Here is a 21,969-nt window from a genome sequence, read left to right on the forward strand (position 1 = left end):
CTTCAGAAAACTAGTATGTATGTATGTATATATATATATATATATATAACAGCATAAGTCTTAGATTAACATAACCACAAGTTTCAACTCTGCTAATTGGTTTGCTAACTTGTAAAATGTTTGTAAATTACGGCATTGGCAATCATGTCAAATCTTTGACAGAAACAAATAAATCATTTGAATTGATTTGATTTGATTTACATTATACGTTACAGATTTGTGTGTAAAAGCTGTTGTTATTAATAACCTATTGACACACAGTCAGTTTTGTCTGTGATACAGTAGCTTGTGTGCAGTTGCTTGCATTAATCCCCCATTTAAATGTGGTAGTATTTACTACTTTCCCCCAAAAAAAGTCTCAATGAGGCAGAACCCGTGGAGGCCCAGTTTGTGTTAGAGTAATTTATGTAAATGGAATGGAGATGCTAATATTTCTGAGAATTTTGTATCTTTCTATAGGAAAGTCCTAATGACTTGCTGGATAAATAACTCATGGCTTCAGATTATAGTTGCCATCCAGGGGGCATGGTCTGATTCCTTCTTGTATCTTGTGTGGGTGAAGTAAGCATGTTCTCCATGTGCTTCAGAGGTTTCCTTTGGATTCTCTGGTTTTCTTCCCCAGTCCAAAGATATGCACTGTACAATGATTGGCACCTCTGAATTATGCATAGTGTGTGAGTGTGTGTGTGAGATGGTGTCCTCTGGTTGTCACCCTGTCCAGGGTAAACCCTGTGACTTGCCCCGCATACCTTTAGGGAGAATCTACACTTCCTGCGACCCTGTGTCCATAATTTTCTGGTTGCCTAGCGACATGATTGTTCTCGCATCAGTTTACATGAAGTCACCAAGAAAAGTATTTTCTCCACGCAGTTGTGAAGTGGGTAGCTTCGTCACCGTGTTGCTTCAGGGTCACCGGTTTCATGTGGGTTGCTGCCTGTGCAGAGTTTAGCACATTCTTCCTGTGTATAGGTGGGTTTCCTCCAGGTTCTCTGGTTCCCTCTCACCTCCAAAATACATGCTGGTAGGTTGAGCAGTGGTGCTAAATTTCCTTGGAAAAAGAGTTCTCTGAGAAGAACCGGCGTCTAGTTCAGGGTGAATTTCTGGGATAGGCTACAGATCCACAAAGATAAAGTAAGATGAATGAATGAATGAATGAATGAATGAATGAATGAATGAATGAATGGAGCACTAAACGACATATTTGAAAAATTACATTTCTACGAATATCAAATTAGCAGAAAAGCTTCTTTAAGTCATTTAAATGCATCAGAAATAATGTCCATTCCCATTTCTCTGACCGAATTCATCAGGTGCATTGTTTATTACGAAGAGTTTCAAACTGCTAGGCATTTCTCACATTTACAGACACAAGCCAAGCAGCTTGACAACTCACATATGAGCATGGCTTTGATTGCATCTAGACAAAATGATTTTTTAAAAATTTTCCAATTAGTTCTAGTCAGTAGGATCCGTTCTCCCGCAAAGACGCTGGTGAGAAGATGCGGTACATATTTGCCATGAATCCTGACTGCCATGCTCCAGATGAGACCTCAGCTGCCTTGAGACTGAAAGAAATACAATGCCCCCTGCTGCTTGTCTGGGGTATGACATGGACACTTCAAAGAGGCCTTTTCAAAGGGATTTTAGGTGTCATAGCTCTGACAGAGACAAGACACCTAGGGCTCAGGACGGCTATTGCACAAAAGCCTTCCAGCCTTCGTTCTTCAGCTTTTCTCTCACAACACTGGCATGAACGTTCATGGAGCATTTGAACAAATCTATTTTATTTTTTATCAGTAGCTATTCCTGAAAGTGTGTGTGTGTGTGTGTGTGTGTGTGTGTGTGTATGAATGCACAGGTCTGTTTAGTTTCATGTTGTTAATGTAGTTTGTTTGAATATGATTGATCTGTCACATGTTGCACTTTATTAGGAACACCTGTACAGCTCATACAATTATTCAATCTGCCATTTATTTGACAGCAATGCAGTGCATAACATCATGCAGATACGAACCTACAGCTTGAAGATTAGGGGGAAAAAATCACATACTCTTCCTCCAGTCTTCAAATTTCTAGAATCCAGTGGCCACTGTATCCTCAGATTCCTGTTCTTGGTTAACAGGAGTAGTGTAATGTGGTCTTCTGCTGTTATAGCTCATCTATCTCAAGGTTTGATGTGTTAGATCAGTTCTCAGATGCTTTTCTGCTCACTATGGTGGTCAAGAATGATTTTACTTGAGTTGCTGTATTCTTCCTGTCTACCAATTTGTCCATTTTCTTCTGACCTCTCACTCAGTATGGCTTTTCCACGAACACAACTGTCGCTTAAACTCTAGACACTGTCTTATGTGAAAATATTATACATGCCAGTGGCCAACATTGAGAGTGAGCTCTTCTTTATTGTCATTAAAGGGACAGTATAAAAAATGTGTGGTTTGAGGTTTGTGGTTTTATCTTGTAGGTATTTCTATAATGTGTTGTAACTCTGTAAATTAAATTTTATTTGTTTACTGATTTTAACAATTGGCATTATCACAAAGCATATTTTACATAGATTTAAAAAAATTTTTATATTTATTTCTAATGAGAAGCCAGAGGCAGAAATACACCCTGAGACGATGATGAAGCCTTGCCAAGATCCAGACTCTCTTTTCTATAACTTACATTATATAGTCAAGTGCACTTGTATTACCAGGAGCTTTTGAGCAACTTATGCATATGAGCATCATTCCATTCACCATAGACCTGCTTTAATATAATATTTTTTTTTATTCTGATACAAAAATACTACTAATAATAGGAACTATTGCGCTTGATACAGTACAACTGATGCACTAGAAGGGAAATGATTTCTAATCACACTCTCCGGCCTCACCCAGATGAGGATGAGGTTCCCTTTTGAGTCTGGTCCTTCTCCAGGTTTCTTCCTCATGTCGTCTCAGGGAGTTTTTTTCCTTTTTCCTGGACACTGTTGCCTGTGACTTGGTTCTCTGTGACTCTGTCCATTGTTTAAATGCTATGTGTGGTTTGGTCTCCTGCAGACGCTGCAGATGGGGATCCGGCATTTCTCAGGGCTGTTTGTGTTGCTGTGTGTGGGCGTGACCGGGGCATTACTCACTCTGGCAGGGGAACATGCCTTCTACCGCTTGGTTCTGCCTCACATCCGACGGAGGCAGAAATTCAAGTACTGGCTCCACACCAGTCAGGTGAGACACCAAAGGTTAAGGCTCCAATTCCTGGTCCTGGAGTTCCACTTGTTTAATGACTTCATTGCTCTAACCTTCTCACTGAGACAGTTAGTTAGCTGATTAATTGAGATGAACACTTAAGGCGAACTCCAGAACCAGGAAAATAAACCTGTGATTAATGACATGAGGCGAGACAGGTGAGTGATGTAAGTAACTGAAAACATATCCATAGATTTAAAATCATCAGGATAAATGAAGGCGTTTTATTCATTAAAAATGCATTACATTCAATTGTTTTTAGATGAGTTTCATAGTAAAGATCTGTTGCTTGTTCATAATCATTGCTCCTTTTCTTTAAATGAATAATGTGTAGTTAATGTGTTTTTCACACTTAGTTTATTTTGTATAGATTTCGTCCTGAGAAGGTAACAATCTGCAACTAATTATAAAATTGGTAACAAATAAATGTTTTATAGTAATTATTGCATTCAGCAAGCTTGAGTCTTTAAAGAAAGAGTGCCATCTGGTGGCTAAAACATGTATAAATGACGGTAATAAATAAATAAATAAATAAACGCGCAGGAAGCAGGTATGTTGGTCTCTCAGGGTTCAGAGTTCAACTGTAAACTGTGTTTAAGGGCTGTAGTTTCTTGCACGTACATCAGTTAGTTCAGTGTGTGTGTGTGTGTGTGAGAGAGAGAGAGAGAGAGCGCGAGCGAGAGAGAGACAGAGAGAGAGATTTTTTCTTACACAAACAAAACATGGCCTTGGTCAGGGCAGAATAAAAGGTTAGCATTTTTGCCTCACACCTTTGTGGGTTTCAATTCCCACCTCTGTGCTATGTACACAGTTTGCATGTACTCCCTGGGCTTTGGGGTTTCCTCCTCCATGTCCTGTTAAAAGACATGTATTATAGTCTGAATGGCGTCTCTAAAGTGTCCATAGTGCAATTGTTCCATCCAGGGTGACCTCTGCCTTGTTCCCAGGCTCCCTGTGACCCTGTGTATAATATGCAGTTTAGAAAATGAATGGAAATGATTGTGATGCTGTCTAGAACTTGTAGGGTGGAGGCCTGCATAGCACAGAGTGAGGAGAAAAACCTAGTCAAAACCCACTACTATCAGTTAATAATACTGTGATGTTATTTTAAAAAGTCTAGATTTTATTCAAATATATGTCTGTAAGTGAACTGTAGATTGTCCCTAGCTGTAAATGTGTGTGTGGGTGTCCCCTGCATTGGTCTAGCATCCCATCCAGATTGTGTTTCTGCCTTGGTGTTCCTGGGAGAGGCTCCAGCTCCACCGCAACCTTGACCAGGATAAAGTGCTTGCTGAAGACAAATGAACAATTCTCTCAGGTCTTATTGATTTTCCGAGTCGAACGCTTTCGTTTCTTTGAGATAATTGCTTGTTTTATTACAGAAAATTCACCGAGCGCTGAACATGACTTACGAGGACGTAAAGCGCCAGAGAGCCAATACAGAGAAAAGGTATCGACGTTTTAATGTGGAGATCTTACTTCATGACCTCAGTGTAATTCATTCTTGTGTCACCCCTGAACTTACATCATGACGTTTTTTAATTGTTAATAATGTATCCTAGTGTCACTTTCTAATGCCGTTACTAATTTGATAAATTCTGCATAGCTGTAATATTCAGAAGTCCCAGCCGGCACAACCTCCACCACCTCCGCCTCCAGGATCCTTCGCCAAGTGGAATAACGAGAGCACCCATGCAGCCAAAGAGCTCAAGGACAACAAGAGGGTTCACTTTAACCTGGAGACGCTGAACACACGCCGCCTCCTCGCACGCGTTGTCGCAGAGGGCGGTCAGGGCACCTCTGGGTCTACATCCGGAGCCGCATCCGAATCCAGTTCTGGATCTGCACCCAGTGGAAGTCGGGTATCGAGAGTGTGTGAAAACGGCGGGCCAGTGCCTCTGCAGCCACTCCCATCCGCTCCACCTCACTCGACAGATCCTCCCAAAGACGGAGAGCTGGAGGAGCTGCAGGAGAAGATCGAAGAGATCCGCAGTCAGCTGAGGGAAGCTTTGGCCCGTCGGGCCCAACTTCAGACTGCTCTCGCCAAAGAACGTGCTGCTGCTGTGATTCCACTGACCCAGGAGGGGCCGCCCACAGTCACAGCCACGATTTGCCGCTCCCTCGTCAAAGATCTGGAAGGGAAAAGGTGATGCTGTCGCTTTCAACACGGCCCCGCGAGGAACAACGCAACAACCAACTCAAGGCATCTTGTTTTTGATATCGATCCAAAGGCTTTCACTGATGCCTAGAATCTGCTGCAGTCCTCATGCTCCGGCATCATCAGGCTCCAAGCACTGTTAGGCTTATGAGAACACTTATGAGACACCGATTTTTCGTAAGTAATTCAAAACTTCAGCACCCTATCCTGAAGACCCAAAAGAGAAAATTAGCCATGCAGCTGAGGCCTAAAGACATCCAACACTCTCTGGATATAAGGCAGGACACATAAGCATGGCTATCTATCTCATGTCTCCTCTTGTGTGGAGAGTATGCACAGGATTTCTACATGCTCCTCTCTGCAGATTTGGTTTTTGGGGTTTATGGGAGTTTCGGCTTGGGATTTGAAACATGACCTAAATTCTGTCAGTAGTTAAGAAGACAAAAAAAACATTTGGTGGGTTTTAAATGTTTTGTTCAGTTATGCAGTATTTGATCTGAAATTATAGTATTGTTAATTGGGCCTGGATGTTTTTCACAAATAAAGTCTAATATAAGAATGGCTAATGAGGGTTTGTTAATTATGAATTCTCCTAAAGAGGAAAGTGATGATGACTCAGAGGGTGGAAAATTTGATGGGATCTCAACAGGATTTCTTTAACCTGTTATTGAAACTCACCCATAATCATAAGCAGTGTTTATTTTGTTAATGTTATGTCAGAGGTGATGTGTGAATAGTTTTCTATACGATTACACTATGATCATGTTAGAAATTTGAAATCTGAAGGTAACTCTATCCAGCCTTCCTTCCAAAATAAGGTTATATAGGGCTAAATGATCATTCTTAAATATTAGAAAATCAAATGATCCTAAATAAATCATGAAATCCTACCAGATTGTCCCCAAAGTGAGGACCCCAGGGGTCCATGAAGCAAAGCCAGGTGGTCTGTGATTTTCTAATTTCGTTACAATGATTACAATTACAAGATATTTTTTAAATCTACTAGACCAACAAATAGCCCAAAATAGCACTCTACACCTTTAAATAATGTACCTGTTTTCTTTTTAATGTAAAATAAGTCTGTATTAAATGTCTGTCCTCATACTCCAGACATCGATAAAACTTATAGTCAGGTCCGTAAGTATTTGCACAGTGACACACTTTTGGTTATTCTGCCGCTGTTCGCCACCAGAAACGGATTCGAAACGAAGCAATCGATGTGATTGAAGTGTCGGCTTTCGGCTTCAATTCGAGGAGTTTGAACTATTTAAGAATTACGGCCATTGTTTTCAGTCACTTCATTTTCACACGCACAAAAGCACCTGGATGATGTGGTCTGCTTCGGATCGTGAGCCTTTCCTGTCCTTCTCCATACTCCTTTGTTCCTCATCATTCTGCTACACATTCATCTTGGTTTTATCTGTCCAAAGAATCTTGTTGCAGAACTGACTGATAAGCCGTTTCATAGCTTGGCTGGGTTCCTCGTGGTTTCATAATTACTGAGATTTAAATAAAAAAAAAAAAGTCTGGAGGTGATTCCAGCTGTTCAATTTACATGGAGTAGCTGTTCAGGTTCATGGAACTCTCAGAATGTGGTTTAATGATGTGTCGAAGGAGAAGCCAATTCAACAGTTTGGTACGTTCTTAAAAAGAGGAAATTCCCTGGTGAGCTTAGACACACCAAAAGGCCTAGAAGACAACTCCTTCCAAACATCGAGCTCAGTCAAGAACACCCTCGAGATGGAGGGGTGTCATCGTCAAGGTCTACAATTAAGAGACACCTAGATGAATGTAAATACAGAGGGTTTTACTTCAAGATGCATGCCAGTGGTAATACTCAAGCACAGAAAGGTCAGATTAGACTTAGATTAGAAAAAAATAAAAGCCTGCTCAGTTCTGCAACAAGTTTCTTTGGACAGATGAAACCGGGATGAACTTGTGATGATGAACAGAGGAGTATGGAGTAGGAAATTCTCACAATCCAAAGCAGACTACATCACCTGTTAGACATGGTGAAGACAGTGTTATGGTTTGGGCAGGTAGTGGAACTGGTCTTTAGTGAAGATGTGACTGCTAATAGAAGTAGCAGGATGAATTGTGAAGTGTTTAGAGCTAAACCTAATGCTCAGATTGAAAAAAAAACGCTACACAGATGGTTACCGATGGCTGACGACCCAAAAGTACCATGAAAGCAACACAAGTTTCTTAAGGCAAAGAAATGCAATGTTTTTAAATGGAGTCAGTCACCTGACCTCAACAGAACTGAGCTCGCATTTCACTCACTGAAGACAAAACCACAAACAAACAGCTGAAGGCAGTACAATCCTGGCAGAGCAGCTCAAGGGACGAAACCCAGCATTTGGTGATATCTATGAGTTCCAGATCTCAGGCAGTTATTGACTGCAAAGGATTTACATCCAAGTATTACAAATAATCATTATATGTATACGTTAGTTTATCCTATTACTTTGTGCTTGTACATTAAAATGGAGGGTTAATGCAATATTTTTGTTAAACCCCTTGAATTGTCTACATTTTAAATCCAGTGTTGTGATGTACAGAGGGAAAATTCTGAAAACTGTCACTGTCTGAATATTTACTGACCCGCCTATATTTCCTCATGTACACCCTTAAAAAAAACATTAAAGAAAAAACATAATTCTGTAACACGGAAACCATATAATTGACGTTAAGTAAATTTTGTGTGTCCAATCAATGCAGTTGGGATTTTAGGTGTTATATTGTCCTTGCACCAAGCTAATAATAGACCACTGCATATGCGGGACGCATACTCAATCTCTAGTAAGCTTGTTTCATAAACAATTGGGTAGGAGATATTACAGCTGCAAATAGCGTAAAGCCGACAATAACCGGTTTTATATTGCTTGATGCATTATTTATAACAGAGCTCAATTCTGAAATTAAATGTGAGAGCAACAATGAGAAGTAACCACAAGCAAGCATGCGGAGTGGAAAATCCTTTTGTCTGTTTATGCATTTCGTTTTTAACATTTAAATACAACTGAATGAAAGAGCAAACAGAGTTCATCACAGAACTGTGGGGTTTTTTTTCATCGTCTATGATGAACGGATAGAAACTCATCATCTTGCATTCTGACACAGAACGGCAAATAGGCACAGGAAAAATAAGGAGAAAATCGATCATAAAAGCTCATTGGTGGAGTGCTCATGCTGAAAATCTCTCTCAAACTGACTTGACTTATTGCACACGTTTTGGATAAAACCATCTTCCCAGAGCCACTGGAGCTTACCTTGTCATTTGTTGCATAGCCTTTGAATGAAACCCTGCCAAAGGAAATTGCACTTCCACGTCTTCTCTCTCCTAAAGATTAGAGACAATCTGCTTACACGTTAAGCTTAGTCTATCGGACAGAACGAAGTCTGTTGTACTCAATTAATCATCTCTTTCAATAGGCATTATCTGTCTAAAGCATACAACTTAAAAAGCTTTTTCATCTATTTGTGCACACAAAATATTCACTGATCTTTGACGATGCTGGATACTTACATAATGACCGATTCATTTTGCAGACCTTTTGAAAGGCAGTTAAATAATAATGTTCTCCTGCACTTCTTTGACACCCATTGTGTCTTGCTTACTGTTAAACATTGAACTATGTCTTGTTAAGCCTTGCAGTACCAAAGGGAGTCACAAAAATGTTTCTCCTACATTCCGTTAGAGTTACTATTTGATGGAAAAATGGGTTTTGTAGGGGGAAAATGGACCCATTCGTATGGCTACTTTTTTTTTTTTATAACGCAATTAATGCATACACATAAGCAAAGAGCAACAAAACAGGATCAAGCACATTAATAAGATGTTCCCAATGAGAAGACTTTAGAGCTGTGGTATAACCTTATAGCACTATGTAACAGGTTCACAGTACCAAATGCTAAAGGCGACCATTCTCAAAGCCCACAAATGAAACATCCTGAACTGAAGGCCTAAAGCTGAAGGAATTAATAGCCTTAACTAACTGTACCCCTAAATAAAGAGGACGTATCAGGACAAATTACAAGACTTGCTCTCTAACCAGACGGGATTTACTGGGTCACCTTTACAGATCTTCTTGGAATTGCACAGAAACAGACTGAACTTACCAGTTTCATAATGAAATTAGTGCAGCAATTATAAAGACTAACAATCTTTTCCAAATAGATTTTTTTTTCCCTTGAGAAAGGAGTTCAAAAAATACGGTCATTGACACCTTAATGCAGTCTTCAAAAATCACTTAAAATACAACAAGTTTTCAAGGCATCATGGACTAAGACTATACTTTCACAAGGTAAACTACTTCCAGGTGAGAGCTTGGTTTCAACTTTACACTGGGTCGTCTGCTACTGCATAAGAACCTTATACCTCAAAAACTCGAATGTAATCATGATTAACCGCTATTTGGCTTGAATTATCAGATACAATAATGATGAGACGTTCATTTGAAATAACGCAGGTCAGTGCTGAGCTCTGAATGACTCCCACTATGCCATTAGCAGTTCTATCATTGTTAAACGCATTACTGTATACAAACACACCCAGTGTTTAAAGAAACCAATCATTAATCAATCATCTTTAAAAAACAAACAAAAACAAAACAAAAAAAAAAAAAACACAATTGCTCTCCAAATAATCACACCCCCACATGTGGTGCATTTTCAAAATAATTCAAGAAGCATCCATTTTCACTTCAAGTCCTTAAGAAAAGAAAACTAACTTTTCCCCCACCCCTTTTTAGGCTGTGATTACATCACATTCCATCGCTGTTGGTGCTCTTCTTCCTCCTTGACGCGTTATGGATGCATTTAGGGTGAAAAGCTCTGCTGCTGCTGCTAGTTGAAGAGGTAAAAAGGCGGAATTATGGGGTTTGGACCTGAACCCGAGGAAGGGCTGAGCTCAGGAGGGGGCGGAGTGAGGGCCAGCTGTGGCTGCCTCAGTGTGACTCTCGCTCTCTTTTTTGGCGTCCAACTGACACATGTCTGTTTTGTCCACCTCTGCTTCTCTGCAGTTTGTGACGTGAGGAGTTGCTCCTGCCTCATCGTTCCCTCCTACTTCTTGGGGTCCAGCTGAACTATCGCTCCCCTCCCGATTCTCTCCTGCCGTATCAGCGCTCCGTGCCACACTGATGCCTGCAGTGGATGCTGTAGTCTCCAGTAGTGGGGCTGACAGCGCCTCCGTGATAATGGCATCTGTGATGATGGCTGCCGTCTCGGACATCCAATCCTGATCACTTGGTGCGGGAGTAGGCAGGCCATTAGAAGCTTCAGCCTGTGGTTGAACCAGGGGTGACTGGCGTTCCTGGCCATTGGCAGTGACTGAGCTGGCTGCAGTTGGCCTGCCAGCCTGTGCCACAGCATTGGTTGTGGTGTTGTTGTTCAGGTTGTCCTGCAACGCTGTCTGGTTGCCCTGAGCAGCCTGCTGGTTCTGCAGCAGCATTTCCTGGATGCGGATCTGCTGAAGGATGGCTGGCAGCTCATAGTGATGGAAAAAGTAGATCATGGAGTGCTGAGAATGAAGAGCAATGGGCAACAATAAGCATGAGGGAAAGCAAGACTGGCTGATATTTAAATAAATTATTGTTGAGACCTATATACACATGTATACAGACTTACAGCACAATGATACACGACCAAAATTATACAGTTACCATAGCTGTCAAATTTGCCTGATTTGCTAACCAACACACTATATAAGCTTAAACAAACAAGCTTACCTGAATGAAGAGCCAAGAAGTGACAAGAGCCAGGCTGCTATACTGCCCATTAAAGCGGTAATGGTATGCATAGAACGCAAAATGGTACAGATAAAAGAACCTGGAAAAACAGCACAACAGCAGGCCCTGAGTAGGCATATTCACTACGAACAACAGAAACAATCTACACTCTGCTAATTCCTTTATTGAGGCAAAGTCAACCTTAAAGAAAGTCACATGTGCTCAAGGTGATTCTAATCTCTCTTAAATCTTTCATTTGAATCATTATTGGTTATTGGTAACTTGAATCTTGAAGCCTGGTTGTTGGGGTAAAACGATCTTGTACTAGAGAGTGGCCAAGGAACTACATACAACTCCAAAGATGAATATAAATCCTGTGCATGATAGATTAAAAGGTCCCAGGTACCAGTTTTCTTGCCATCTTCGATCACAAAGTTTGACTAACAATGTATTCTAAGAGCAGTATAAATGAGTGGTTTTCCAGCACTGTGCCTTTAAAACAGAGACTGTTTGGATGAAGACTCGTGTAGTACCTGAGCCAATGGCGCTTGCTTGTGTTGGTGTGGCAGCAGATGGCGTCATACTGATCCGCCAGCCACACGATGAGGATGATGTAGAATGCTGTAGTTGTGTCGTTGAAAAACTCAGACATGATGGCTTCCATTCCTGTGGATGTGACAGATGCAGCTTGAGTCAAGACGCTCATAGTTAGCAATATCATCAAATATAATTAGATTGGGTCAGAAATTTTAAACATCTACTTCGTTAAAGCTGTGTGGATGATACTAAAAGCATTAAACTTTTTAATAAACATTAAGATATTCATGTCACTATACGGTGTTTGGATTTATGCATATTCTGTAAAGTTGGCATGTACACAGAGATATAAGACCTCACTGACTGCTGTCACCATCAGGTATAGAGAGTGCAGTGCATGTTTAGTAAATGTGACATGCTGGTGCTACAACCTACCAACAAGAGCCAAGATTACAGTGAGAAGTGGCGCAGCTGGGAATGCAATGGTCATGTTCATCTCTAGCATCTGCAGGAGGTCCACTGCACACAGGACAAATGGAAAAGCATTGTTAAGCAAGGACAGTGAGTGTTCATCATCATCATATTAAAATCACATGACCAAAAGTATGTGGTCACCTGACCAACACAATCAAGGCTTCTTTTTTTTTTTAAATGCAATTCCAGGTGATTTCCCATTTTGTTGGTTTTGGAATATGGCCCTGATTCGTAATCATTCAGCCACAAGAGCATTAGTGAGATCAAACAGTAATGTTGGGTGAGGAAGTCAGCATTACATTGCAAGCGGTGTTAAAGTCAAGGCTCGGTGCAGGACACTCAAGTTCTTCCAAACCAACCTTCACAAACTATGCCTTCATGGAGCTTGCTTTGTGCACAGGGGCACTGTCATGCTGGAACAGGTTTGAGCCCCTTAGTTCCAGTGAAGGGAAATTGTAAAAATACTGCAGCATACAAAGACATTCTAGACAGAAGAAGCAGTTTGGGAAAGAACCACTTGTGATGGTCTGAAGAGAAAATGGTGTGATGGTCAGGTGTCCACAAATTTCTGGTCATATAGGCGAGAGCCTAGAACAGTGTCTTTGAGCTTACCTATGAAAACAAAGATTTGGTGGTGGGAATAACGGAGCAGCATGGACACAGACAATGTCTGTAGAAGATGGAAGAAACGGTTAAACCAATACAGAGAAACAACTTGTCACATTAGTAGTTCGTCAGTGCATCTCAGCATTATGAGTGAATTTGTATATTATTTATTAAAAGCATCAAAAAGTAAACAATTTTTATTCATTTATCCTTCACGCACATCTCTGTAAATTTAATCAAAATTGTTTGACCAAATAAATTCTATCTTTGGCCACTACAAGTGACATGAACCACCAGGCAACGTGAGATACTTACAAAAATCACCATGATTACAAAGGCAGCCAGGTAGGAGGTGCGCGCCATCCACATACTAACAAAGCGGTAATGTTCTCCTGATACCACATTCCTCAAAAAGCCTAAACAAACACAAACACGTGAATACTTAACATACACACAAACATGAATGCCCTACAAGAAAAAATGGAACATGTATTTACCTTTATTTTCCTCATTTTCTGCTAAAGCCTTAACGCTGGACATCAGTATGTCATCATAGCCAAGGAACTCGTCCAAGAGGAAACGGCTAAAACCGTCTCCAAAGCACTGGTCCTTTACTGGGTCTGTAAATATGTGAAGAGAAAATGTCACCAAAGGTACTCAAGTGAGTGAAAGAAATCACATCAAGTTAGATCATCATACTGCCTTCAGTAGACTGCAGCTCAGTGTGTGTGACGTGGCTATGGAAAAATAAATTTAGCCCACATAAATTAGTGCTGCATGATTCTCGAAATGGACATTTTTTTTGCCTTAGAACTGAGATTAGGATGCTTAATTCTTCTACAGCAGTTCTGCTAGTAATAAATTATTATTTTTATTATTATTTCTACACTGCACCAGTTCCTTTACCTAGTGCATGACAGCTCTTCTGCATGTTGCATGACTGACTATTGGCACAAGCTCTACCTTTCTGCTGACTGCAGATCGACAATCTCATGTGTGAAAGATAATCTTGTGTTTGCACCGTTCAAAGAGAACTTCTTATCATTCACTTGCATCATTGTAGCTGATGTTTGTTCAGTAATGCAAACTAAAAACTGAGTACATTATATTAAGCGTTTGTTTATCTGGACTGGACAAATGTGCTTGTTCCTTTTCATTCCAAATGGATGTAAGGTTTATCATGGATGAAAGAATTTGCTCATGGAATATTCCAGCATTGCCTCCGAGAGGTGCGGTAGTGCATATGTCTATGGAGATTGTTCATGATAACGATGGAGGGCAATGGAGGACCATTTTATGCAATAGTTGGCTGATAGCAAATGCTGCTCTTCAGTAAAACCGCACTGAGAAATGAACACAGATGACAAGATTTTTGTACAGACATATATTAATTTCACGTGTGAATTTGCATCGCAATCTCATACATGGTTGTATTATTTCTAAACAAGATAAAACAGAGCAGCCCAACAGCTTCAGCAAAGAAAAAAAAATTATGCAACACTGGTGCACTGGTATGAATACATAAGAGCTTCTAAATAATCAAATTAACTTTAAAGTAAAATTATTATTATTATTAACCAAAAAGAAAAAAAAAAGTTCCTTTTACCCATCTTTACTATACATGTTTTTATATAACCTTCAAAAAAAAAACACTAACTGAGCACTTCATTAGGAACGCTACACTCATACTGAGTAGAGTCCCTCAAAATAGCCTCAATGCTTCATGGCGTGGATTCCACAGGGCGTTTGAAACATCCCTGTGAGATTCTGGTTCATGTTGACATGATTGCATCACGCAATTCCTGCAGATTTTTCAGGTGGACTTGAATCTCCCACTTCACCACATCCCAAAGGCCATTGAACAACAGTGAACTCATCGTCATGTTCAGGAAACCAGTTTGAGATGACTTGTTTCATGACATGGTGCATTATGAAGCTGGAAGTTGCTATTATTTGATGGTAAATTGTGTCCATGTGCTTTACATAATCAGCAACAACACTCAAATTGTCTGTGGCATTCAAGCGATGACTGTATTAACAGACCCAAAGTGTGCCAAGAAATCATTCCCTACACCATTACACCACCTCCACCAGCCTGGACTGTTGACACAATCAGGTTGAAGCCTTGCCAAAGTAGGACCATCTGTGTGCATCCACAGAAATCTATATTCATCAGACCAGGCTACATTTACTCAGTCTTCACCTGTCCAGTTGTGGTAAGTCTATGCCCACTGCAGCCACTGCTTTCTTTTCTTGGCTTAGAGACCTGACATGGTCTTCTCCTGTTGCATCCCATCCACTTCAAAATAGGTGGATATTTTGTGCATGAAGATACTTTTCTGCTCACCACTGTTGTAGAAGTCACTAAATACTTTCTTGCAGCTCGAACCAGTTTGGCCATTCTCTGTTGCCCTTGCTCAGCAGTTCAACTGGAGCCACTGATACAAATGAGTTGCCACATAATCATTATATTAGTGCTTTGGGCTATAGATACTTTTACTGCTAAATAATACTCACTTTCATTCTGATAATAATAATAATAATAATAACAATTCCACTAAACACGTCATGTATAAATGGAAAAGGTTTAAGCACCAGGCACTATATTTCAAACTAAAAGTTATATAAAAACTTCATAAATTTTGCTAGCAAACATCACCCTGTAATTTGCACTGTTTCTTGTGTGTATGTACATGGCTGTAACTTTCACACTCTAGTCAATTGGAGTTAAACTGGCAGCCAGAAATAATGGCTTATTGGTGTACCAAGGAGGAAATAATTTGATGCTTGCAGAAGCCACTTGCAATCTGCCAATATGTTTACATCCAGGATTGAGATTCGAGCCAAAATCAGATTAAAGAGGTTTACTGTTTACATTATAATCCACTCCACGGAGAAAACGTAATTAACAATGATAAAAGCTTGATGGGCATACAATACACTTTTAAAATGTTTACACTTCACGTGAATATTCATGCATTATTTTATAATACCTAACCGTGCCAAAGTATGGTTAAGAATTATCCTGGCTCTCTTGTAAGGTTAGTCATCTACACCACAGACAGATTGCATAACAGTTGCTGGTGGCAGTAAAAACGTGAGCAACACCGAGCCATTGTGGTGAATCCTCAAGGTTTTTAATGTGTTGTGTGTAACTCACCCAGGGTAACCACCATGACGGGAATGTTAAGACGTTGTCGTGTGGTTTGAGACAGCCGCAGAAAACCGTACTCCAGGGAATATTCCACTATGTATTCCTCTTGAGGCCACACTGCAGACAGAAAAATACAAACCCATCACATCCTCACACTATGACATGTGCACACAATACACTTGTTCTATGTGACCAAGACCTGGAAAAGAAACAGTTCTTCACAGGCACCTAACAAAACCACATAGACAGTACATATTTCAAATAGTTTAAAGCATCCCACCTTGAATAATTGAGGAATAATAGTGCTTTTATTTTAAATTTATTTTTTAGAAGTACAAACACAAGGGCTACACTTCATATACTAAAGAAAGGTGCTGCCCTGAACAGAAACATCCGAATGCTAAATTCATTTCCCTTGCCAAGTGAATCATCAGGTGAATCATTGTTTGGTTCGTGGAGTCAACACCGAAGCTTTTAGTTTTTAGTGCCTCAAATTAAGGAATCGACTCTTTTTTGGATAGATTGCTAATTTTGGACGACATATATACGTTAAAGACGACTGGATAATGTAGTGTTCAACGGTAAGGTGTCAAATAAAACTTCAACTACTTGAATCAAATATCTTCACTACACAGTGCATGATTCATAAAGGATTGATTCATAACTTAAACTTTATTGAATTTGATGATCTGTATGAACCTTAAGCTAGACTGAATCTTAAATTACCAAGGACACAAACTGTCTATCATTTATACTTGTTATTATTCTGGACTCTGTGCTACTTGTGAACTCCTTTTAAATAATGACTAATACATACTAGCTTGAGTGGCACCTCCCTGGCACATGATGCAAGTGCAATTAGAGCAACGTGGATCAGCCACTTCAGAGTGAATGCCAGTCACTGGAATAACTAGATCTGCTCTTGGCCTATTTTAAGACGTCTGGACACATAAATTCTTAAGACCTGTCATCTTCAGTGAACCCACAAGTCACATTCATGAAATATAAGTGAGGGTATAAGTGGGAGAGTGTTGCTGAAAAATCAGCGGCTTGGTGCTTTACAAAGTGCAACTCTTGCTGGAGGTCAGGCCTGTTCTGCAGGAATGCAGTTTACGCCTGTCACCAGCGCCTCTTCACGATTACACACACAGAGAAGCATTTTTTTTTTTTTTGTTCCGGTGCGGATAAGAGGCTTGTGAGGAAGGCAGAATGCCATTACATTGGTCACCTAAAATGACATGAACATGAAAAAGTGTTCACCAGCAGTGTGATAAGATCTGAGATTAGATCTAATATGACATAACACTGAAGTAATCCAAATTTCTGTGGGCTTTTGGATGAGCTAATTACAATCCAGAGCTAATTACAACCCAGAGCTAAACACAATCCGCAGTGATAGAGCAGACAGTTGATACCATCATACAAAAACGTCAGGAGCTCAAACATGTCATCTCAGAATAGCTGCAAGTCCAAGCAGTTTCCTGAGGTTTATTCTTCTAGCGCCAATCAGTACCATGCGTCAGCTCGTGGACGAGCGAGACAGAGAGAGAGAGAGAATGGGACTCCGGGGAAGTGGGGAAAACAGTGAACAAAAGGGATGAGGGCATTGCAGGCAGGAGTGGATGAAGGGAGGCGAGTGAGGAAAGGGAGCATGAGGTCACAGCAGCAGGAGAAAGAGGATTGCAGCAGGATGTCTGTGGTGCCAGGAGAAAAGCGTTAGACATGTTGAGCTTTACCTGCTCTCGTAAGCATCTCAATCTCGGAGACAGTCTCCCTCAGCGGCTGCATACCTTTAGAGGGCGCCTGGCTGAAGGAGAGGTCCTGGGTGTCGTTCGAGCCTGAGCCTGGGGCGCCATCGCTCACCAAAGGCTTCAGTTGCGGTTCAATGTCCAGCTCAAACTGCAAGAGAATATAATTAACTGAGAAATGAATCATTTGCAGTCTGGCAAAAAAAAATGGGTTAACATAGTACTTTGCTGTCCTTCACCGATTTTTGTCAAAATTGTACACGTGAACATTAGGTCAACACAATGAACTGCCCAGTCACCTCTGGTGCATCCACTGCATTTTATAATAGGGATAGAATGATTAGTTGACAATCAACTAAATCAATTATTAATATGAATTGATGGGGATTTTTAATGTCAGAACACCACTGACTATAAATTCACGTCCTATTACTCACATACAGATGTATTGATGTGCCTAGCACTACAAAAAGAAATAGCATAGTGCTATTTTAATGACCTTCGAATGAGGGCAATGAAAGACCAACGGCAATTCCCGGAACGTTACAATTGGGGAAGTTTTTCACTCAAAAAATGGAGAAGTTTAATGCAATGCTGTGAACACAGAGCCTTTAAACAGCACACTGATGATGAAAAGGGAAAACACTGAAAACAGTAGCTTGTGTATAGAAATATATACAGTGTACAAGTTACTGATTTAGTGACATTCAAATAGTTAAAAAAATTAACCGTAATTAAAACAGACAAGAAATAAACATCCTTGGTGCAGAGATGATGGCTACTGCAACTGACAAATGTACAGAGTGTATTTCCAGACACTGACCCTCACAGAGCTGTTGTCGAACATGTCAACAGTCATCTCTTCTTCATCCTCATCCTCTTGGTGAACAGGAACTCGGCCGGTATCCTCCGTGTCCCCGTCCGGCTCCTTGACAAGCCCCTGAAATCCCTCAGTCTCGTAGAACTGCAGAAATATAGGTGCGCGGCTAGAGTTGCGCTGGATCTCCACACGCAGGATGCCGTCACGTGGCCACTTCTCACGTACGTGCTCCAAGCAGTTAATGGGTGAACGAGAAAAGGCGATGTGGATGTAGGCCAGGATGAAGAGCACAAACAAGGCCTGGAATTGTGAGAAAATACAATTTTTTTAATATAGTGCTTTCATAAATCACTTGCCCAAGGTAAAAGCTGGTTTTAGGGAACGCGACAGGGGAAAAAAATATATATTTTTCCCCTCATTTGGCCAGAGAAGTGTAATTCTGGACCATTTCCACTGACTATTTTCAGTAGCATCCCTTGTGTGACAACTGATATTAACTATATACTAACATCAGCCAAGTCAAACATATACTGACAGATTTTATTTCACCCAAATGTTTGAACGCATACTCCATTTCCCTCGATATAAAGCAAGATATCTTGAGGAAAAATCAGATGAGACAAGAAATAAATCATGAAGCGCGATTGGGGGAAGGGGCAGGTCTTCCTGTGGTTCAGCTGTCTGTCAAACTTTCCAGATTTATACATCACCTGACTCATGCTGGATTTTATCGTTGATTAAAAAAAAAAGAAAAAAAAAAAGAAGTCTTTTGCCATATTTTTATGGTGTAGTCCATTGATAAAATGCGGAACACTGGCATTCTCCTGAAATGTTCATCCGCTTTCAAATCAGACTCGACATATTTCTCAGTCTTATCTCATTCTTTATGACCTAACGGCATGATATGTTGATCTACCTGGAGAGGATAATACATGGACACAGGACTAAATGTTAAAGGTTGCTGGCATGCCAGGCAAAAAACTCTGAAGGAAACTGAAGATCAAGAGCAAGCTCCATCATCGTCATCATAAAATCAGATCATATGTACGTAATGCAAAACATCAGAGTCAACAAAAACCATGTCACTAATGTAATACTTTAAAGCCAGCAGCATGAGATTGAGACAGGTGTAAAAGACTGTCCTTACACAAAGTCCATCAAGGTAAAGAGATTCACTGTCCAGCCCTGTCCATGTGAAAGCAAGTTCTCAGCTCACAGGTCAGGATTTGTTGTTGCATTCAGCATACTCAGATCAGGCCATGGCCAGAAAAATACAGCAGATGTATAGGGATGTGAGAGGGTGCAGAGCAAACCTCACCTTCAGAAGGACGAAGAACTCGAAAACCCGCCGAAAAGACGGAGGGAACAGTCTGGCGTATGTGACTGCCATCTTAAAGAAGAGCGCGTGGAAGAGTCGGTCCCGCACGTTGATGAGCGGGTTCTGGTTGACGTTCGGGTTTCGGAGTCGGTTCGCCGCGCCATTGTTGTTATTGTTGTTTAAAGGCACGTTATTGTTGTTCAGGTTGCCCTGATTGTCTGACATTGTTATTCCGGTGGCACAGCTGGATGAGCAGAACTGCCAGTTTGGGTCATGGGGGAGTAATGCAGCTGCGCCAACACACACACACACACACACACACACACACACACCACGACGTGTAGCTTAGACTCGTCACAGTAACTAGCTCGTCGCTTGTGATGATTTTTATGAGTCTCTTTCAATAACACGACCCTTGGTTAAAGCTACACTGCTCACTAGCTACCTGTACATGTCCCGTGACATGGCTTCGGGTTTGATCTCTAACAGAAACAACAGCATGTGTCACTTTTGTCATTCACCATGTCACGCGCTTTCCGCTCGCAAATATCTGCAGCTTTATTCCCGTTGCTAGCGGAGCACGGTTTTACCTTTAGCTGCTCAAGTTTAGCCTAGCTAGCGAGCTAACAAGCTTATCACTACCCAGCTAACATTGTACGCTTTTTTTGTCTTCTTTCCTCTTAACCAGCTACCGTTTTGTATTCGGTCAAATAAATCAGATTTTGAGTAATACTGAGCTTTCGGTATGCTAGCCGCGCGAGCTTCAACGGCTGTGACGTGCGGGTCGGTTAGTAGCTAAAAGCACCAGAGGACCCGTATGTTGTGCTGTTTAAGTCCAGCTCCAGACAGCGGCCGTCACCTCAACAACTAAAACTTATATAATCCCACACGAGCCTCTCCGACGGACACTACAGTAACTCCGAGTCGCTTGTCCTGTTTACACAAGATTTTAGGCGTACTTGGGAGCGATCAGAAAAAAAAAGAAGGTGTCACACAAACCAGATGAAGTCCATCTCCAAACTACAGCGCCACCTGTGTCCTGACTGACCAAACACACTAACTGACCTGTCCTTCATTTTCAGTAAACCAGTGATACAAACACACTATCAGGGATTTACAAAAAAAATTCAATAACCTTTATATTAGGAAAGTCCAAACAGGATTATCCTTTGCTATTTTTTCTTTTCCAGAATCCGTGGTCAGATATGAATAAATACACTACGTTGCCAAAAGTTTTGGGACACCCCTCCATTCAGGTGTTGTTTTTCAGGGCTTGGCCCATGAAAGGAACTCTTAATGCTTCAGCATGCCAAGACATTTTTGGACAATTTCATGCTCCCAAATCTGTGGGAACATTTTGGGGATGGCCCCTTCCTGTTCCAATATGACTGCACACCAGTGCACAAAGCAAGGTCCATAAAGACATGGATGAGAGAGTTTGGTGTGGAGGAACTTGACTGACCCTCAACCCCATAGAACACCTTTAGGACAAAACGGGGACGTCTGCCTTTACTTACACATGAATGTAATATGGAGTTTGCCCGCCCTTTGCAGCTATAACAGCTTCAATTCTTCTGGGAAGGCTTTCCACAAGGTTTAGGAGTGTGTTTATGGAATTTTTGACCATTCCTCTAGCAGTGCATTTGTGAGGTCAGGCACTGATGTTGGACGAGAAGGTCTGGCTCGCAGTCTCCACTCCAATTCATCCCGAAGGTGTTCTATCGGGTTGAGGTCAAGACACTGTGACGTTCCTCCACTACAAACTCACTCATCCATGTCTTTATGGACCTTGCTTTGTGCACTGGTCAATGATTTGGAGGGGTGTATGTAAAGCCAAATAAAGTCAACCAAACTCATCTTAAAATAATACCTAAATATTATCCATGTCATGATTTTATAATCATAGTAATCATAGTAAGTTTAAAGACGGAAACTTTTCATTTATTTTTCAGGTGTAAATATACCAAAATATTTCGGTCCCAAGTTTGTTTCGTTTTGAGTTGTGTCACAAGTTTGTCACTATAACTCGTTTGGTTAACATTACCAAATAGTAGACTGTTTTTCACTGATTTTTGAAGGTTTTTTTTTATGATTCTCTAACTTCAATACCAAGAGCAACCATGAACCTGTAAATTAGATATTAGATATATAATTAATCTTTGATGAAAGATGTGAAATTTTTTGGTTGTGCTGTTTTA

General features: G+C 40.8%; 2 protein-coding genes across 3 annotated transcripts in view; one reads left to right on the forward strand and one right to left on the reverse strand.

The window, feature by feature from the left end:
• The window catches only part of grin3bb (glutamate receptor, ionotropic, N-methyl-D-aspartate 3Bb), a 58,680-nt gene extending 52,744 nt beyond the window's left edge, over window positions 1-5,936 (forward strand). Inside the window, exons 7-9 of the mRNA XM_058400726.1 lie at window positions 3,042-3,206; window positions 4,610-4,677; window positions 4,834-5,936. Coding sequence (XP_058256709.1) covers window positions 3,042-3,206; window positions 4,610-4,677; window positions 4,834-5,377 — 777 coding nt within the window. The 3' untranslated portion in view covers window positions 5,378-5,936. The remainder of the gene's footprint in view (window positions 1-3,041; window positions 3,207-4,609; window positions 4,678-4,833) is intronic.
• Window positions 5,937-8,352: 2,416 nt separating this feature from the next.
• tmem259 (transmembrane protein 259) lies at window positions 8,353-20,753 on the reverse strand. 2 transcript variants are annotated; one of them, XM_058400728.1, is made up of 11 exons: window positions 19,772-20,753; window positions 18,457-18,753; window positions 17,676-17,784; window positions 15,892-16,002; window positions 13,229-13,351; window positions 13,047-13,147; window positions 12,738-12,795; window positions 12,087-12,170; window positions 11,648-11,780; window positions 11,115-11,214; window positions 8,353-10,906 (listed from the first exon to the last, which is right to left on the reverse strand). In XM_058400728.1, the coding sequence occupies exons 1-11, from the start codon at window positions 19,994-19,996 to the stop codon at window positions 10,298-10,300; spliced, it is 1,950 nt and encodes a 649-aa protein (XP_058256711.1). In that variant the 5' UTR covers window positions 19,997-20,753; the 3' UTR covers window positions 8,353-10,297. The 2 variants fall into 2 exon arrangements, with proteins under 2 accessions (XP_058256711.1, XP_058256710.1); XM_058400727.1 differs by having other exon boundaries at window positions 17,622-17,784.
• Between the last annotated feature and the right edge of the window lie 1,216 nt (window positions 20,754-21,969).

The sequence above is a fragment of the Hemibagrus wyckioides genome, linkage group LG10 (genome assembly GCF_019097595.1).
Source record: "Hemibagrus wyckioides isolate EC202008001 linkage group LG10, SWU_Hwy_1.0, whole genome shotgun sequence".
Lineage (NCBI taxonomy): Eukaryota > Metazoa > Chordata > Actinopteri > Siluriformes > Bagridae > Hemibagrus > Hemibagrus wyckioides.

What these genes read in the sequence shown, in the direction of transcription:
- tmem259 (XM_058400727.1), bottom strand. Translation starts at nt 19,996, where the DNA reads ATGTCAGACAATCAGGGCAACCTGAACAACAATAACGTGCCTTTAAAC. An exon ending in TCGACAACAGCTCTGTGAGG is followed by an intron (nt 17,785 to 18,456) that starts GTCAGTGTCTGG and finishes ATTCTCTTGCAG; the next exon opens with TTTGAGCTGGACATTGAACC. An exon ending in CTTCTTGGCTCTTCATTCAG is followed by an intron (nt 10,907 to 11,114) that starts GTAAGCTTGTTT and finishes CTTCATTCTCAG; the next exon opens with CACTCCATGATCTACTTTTT.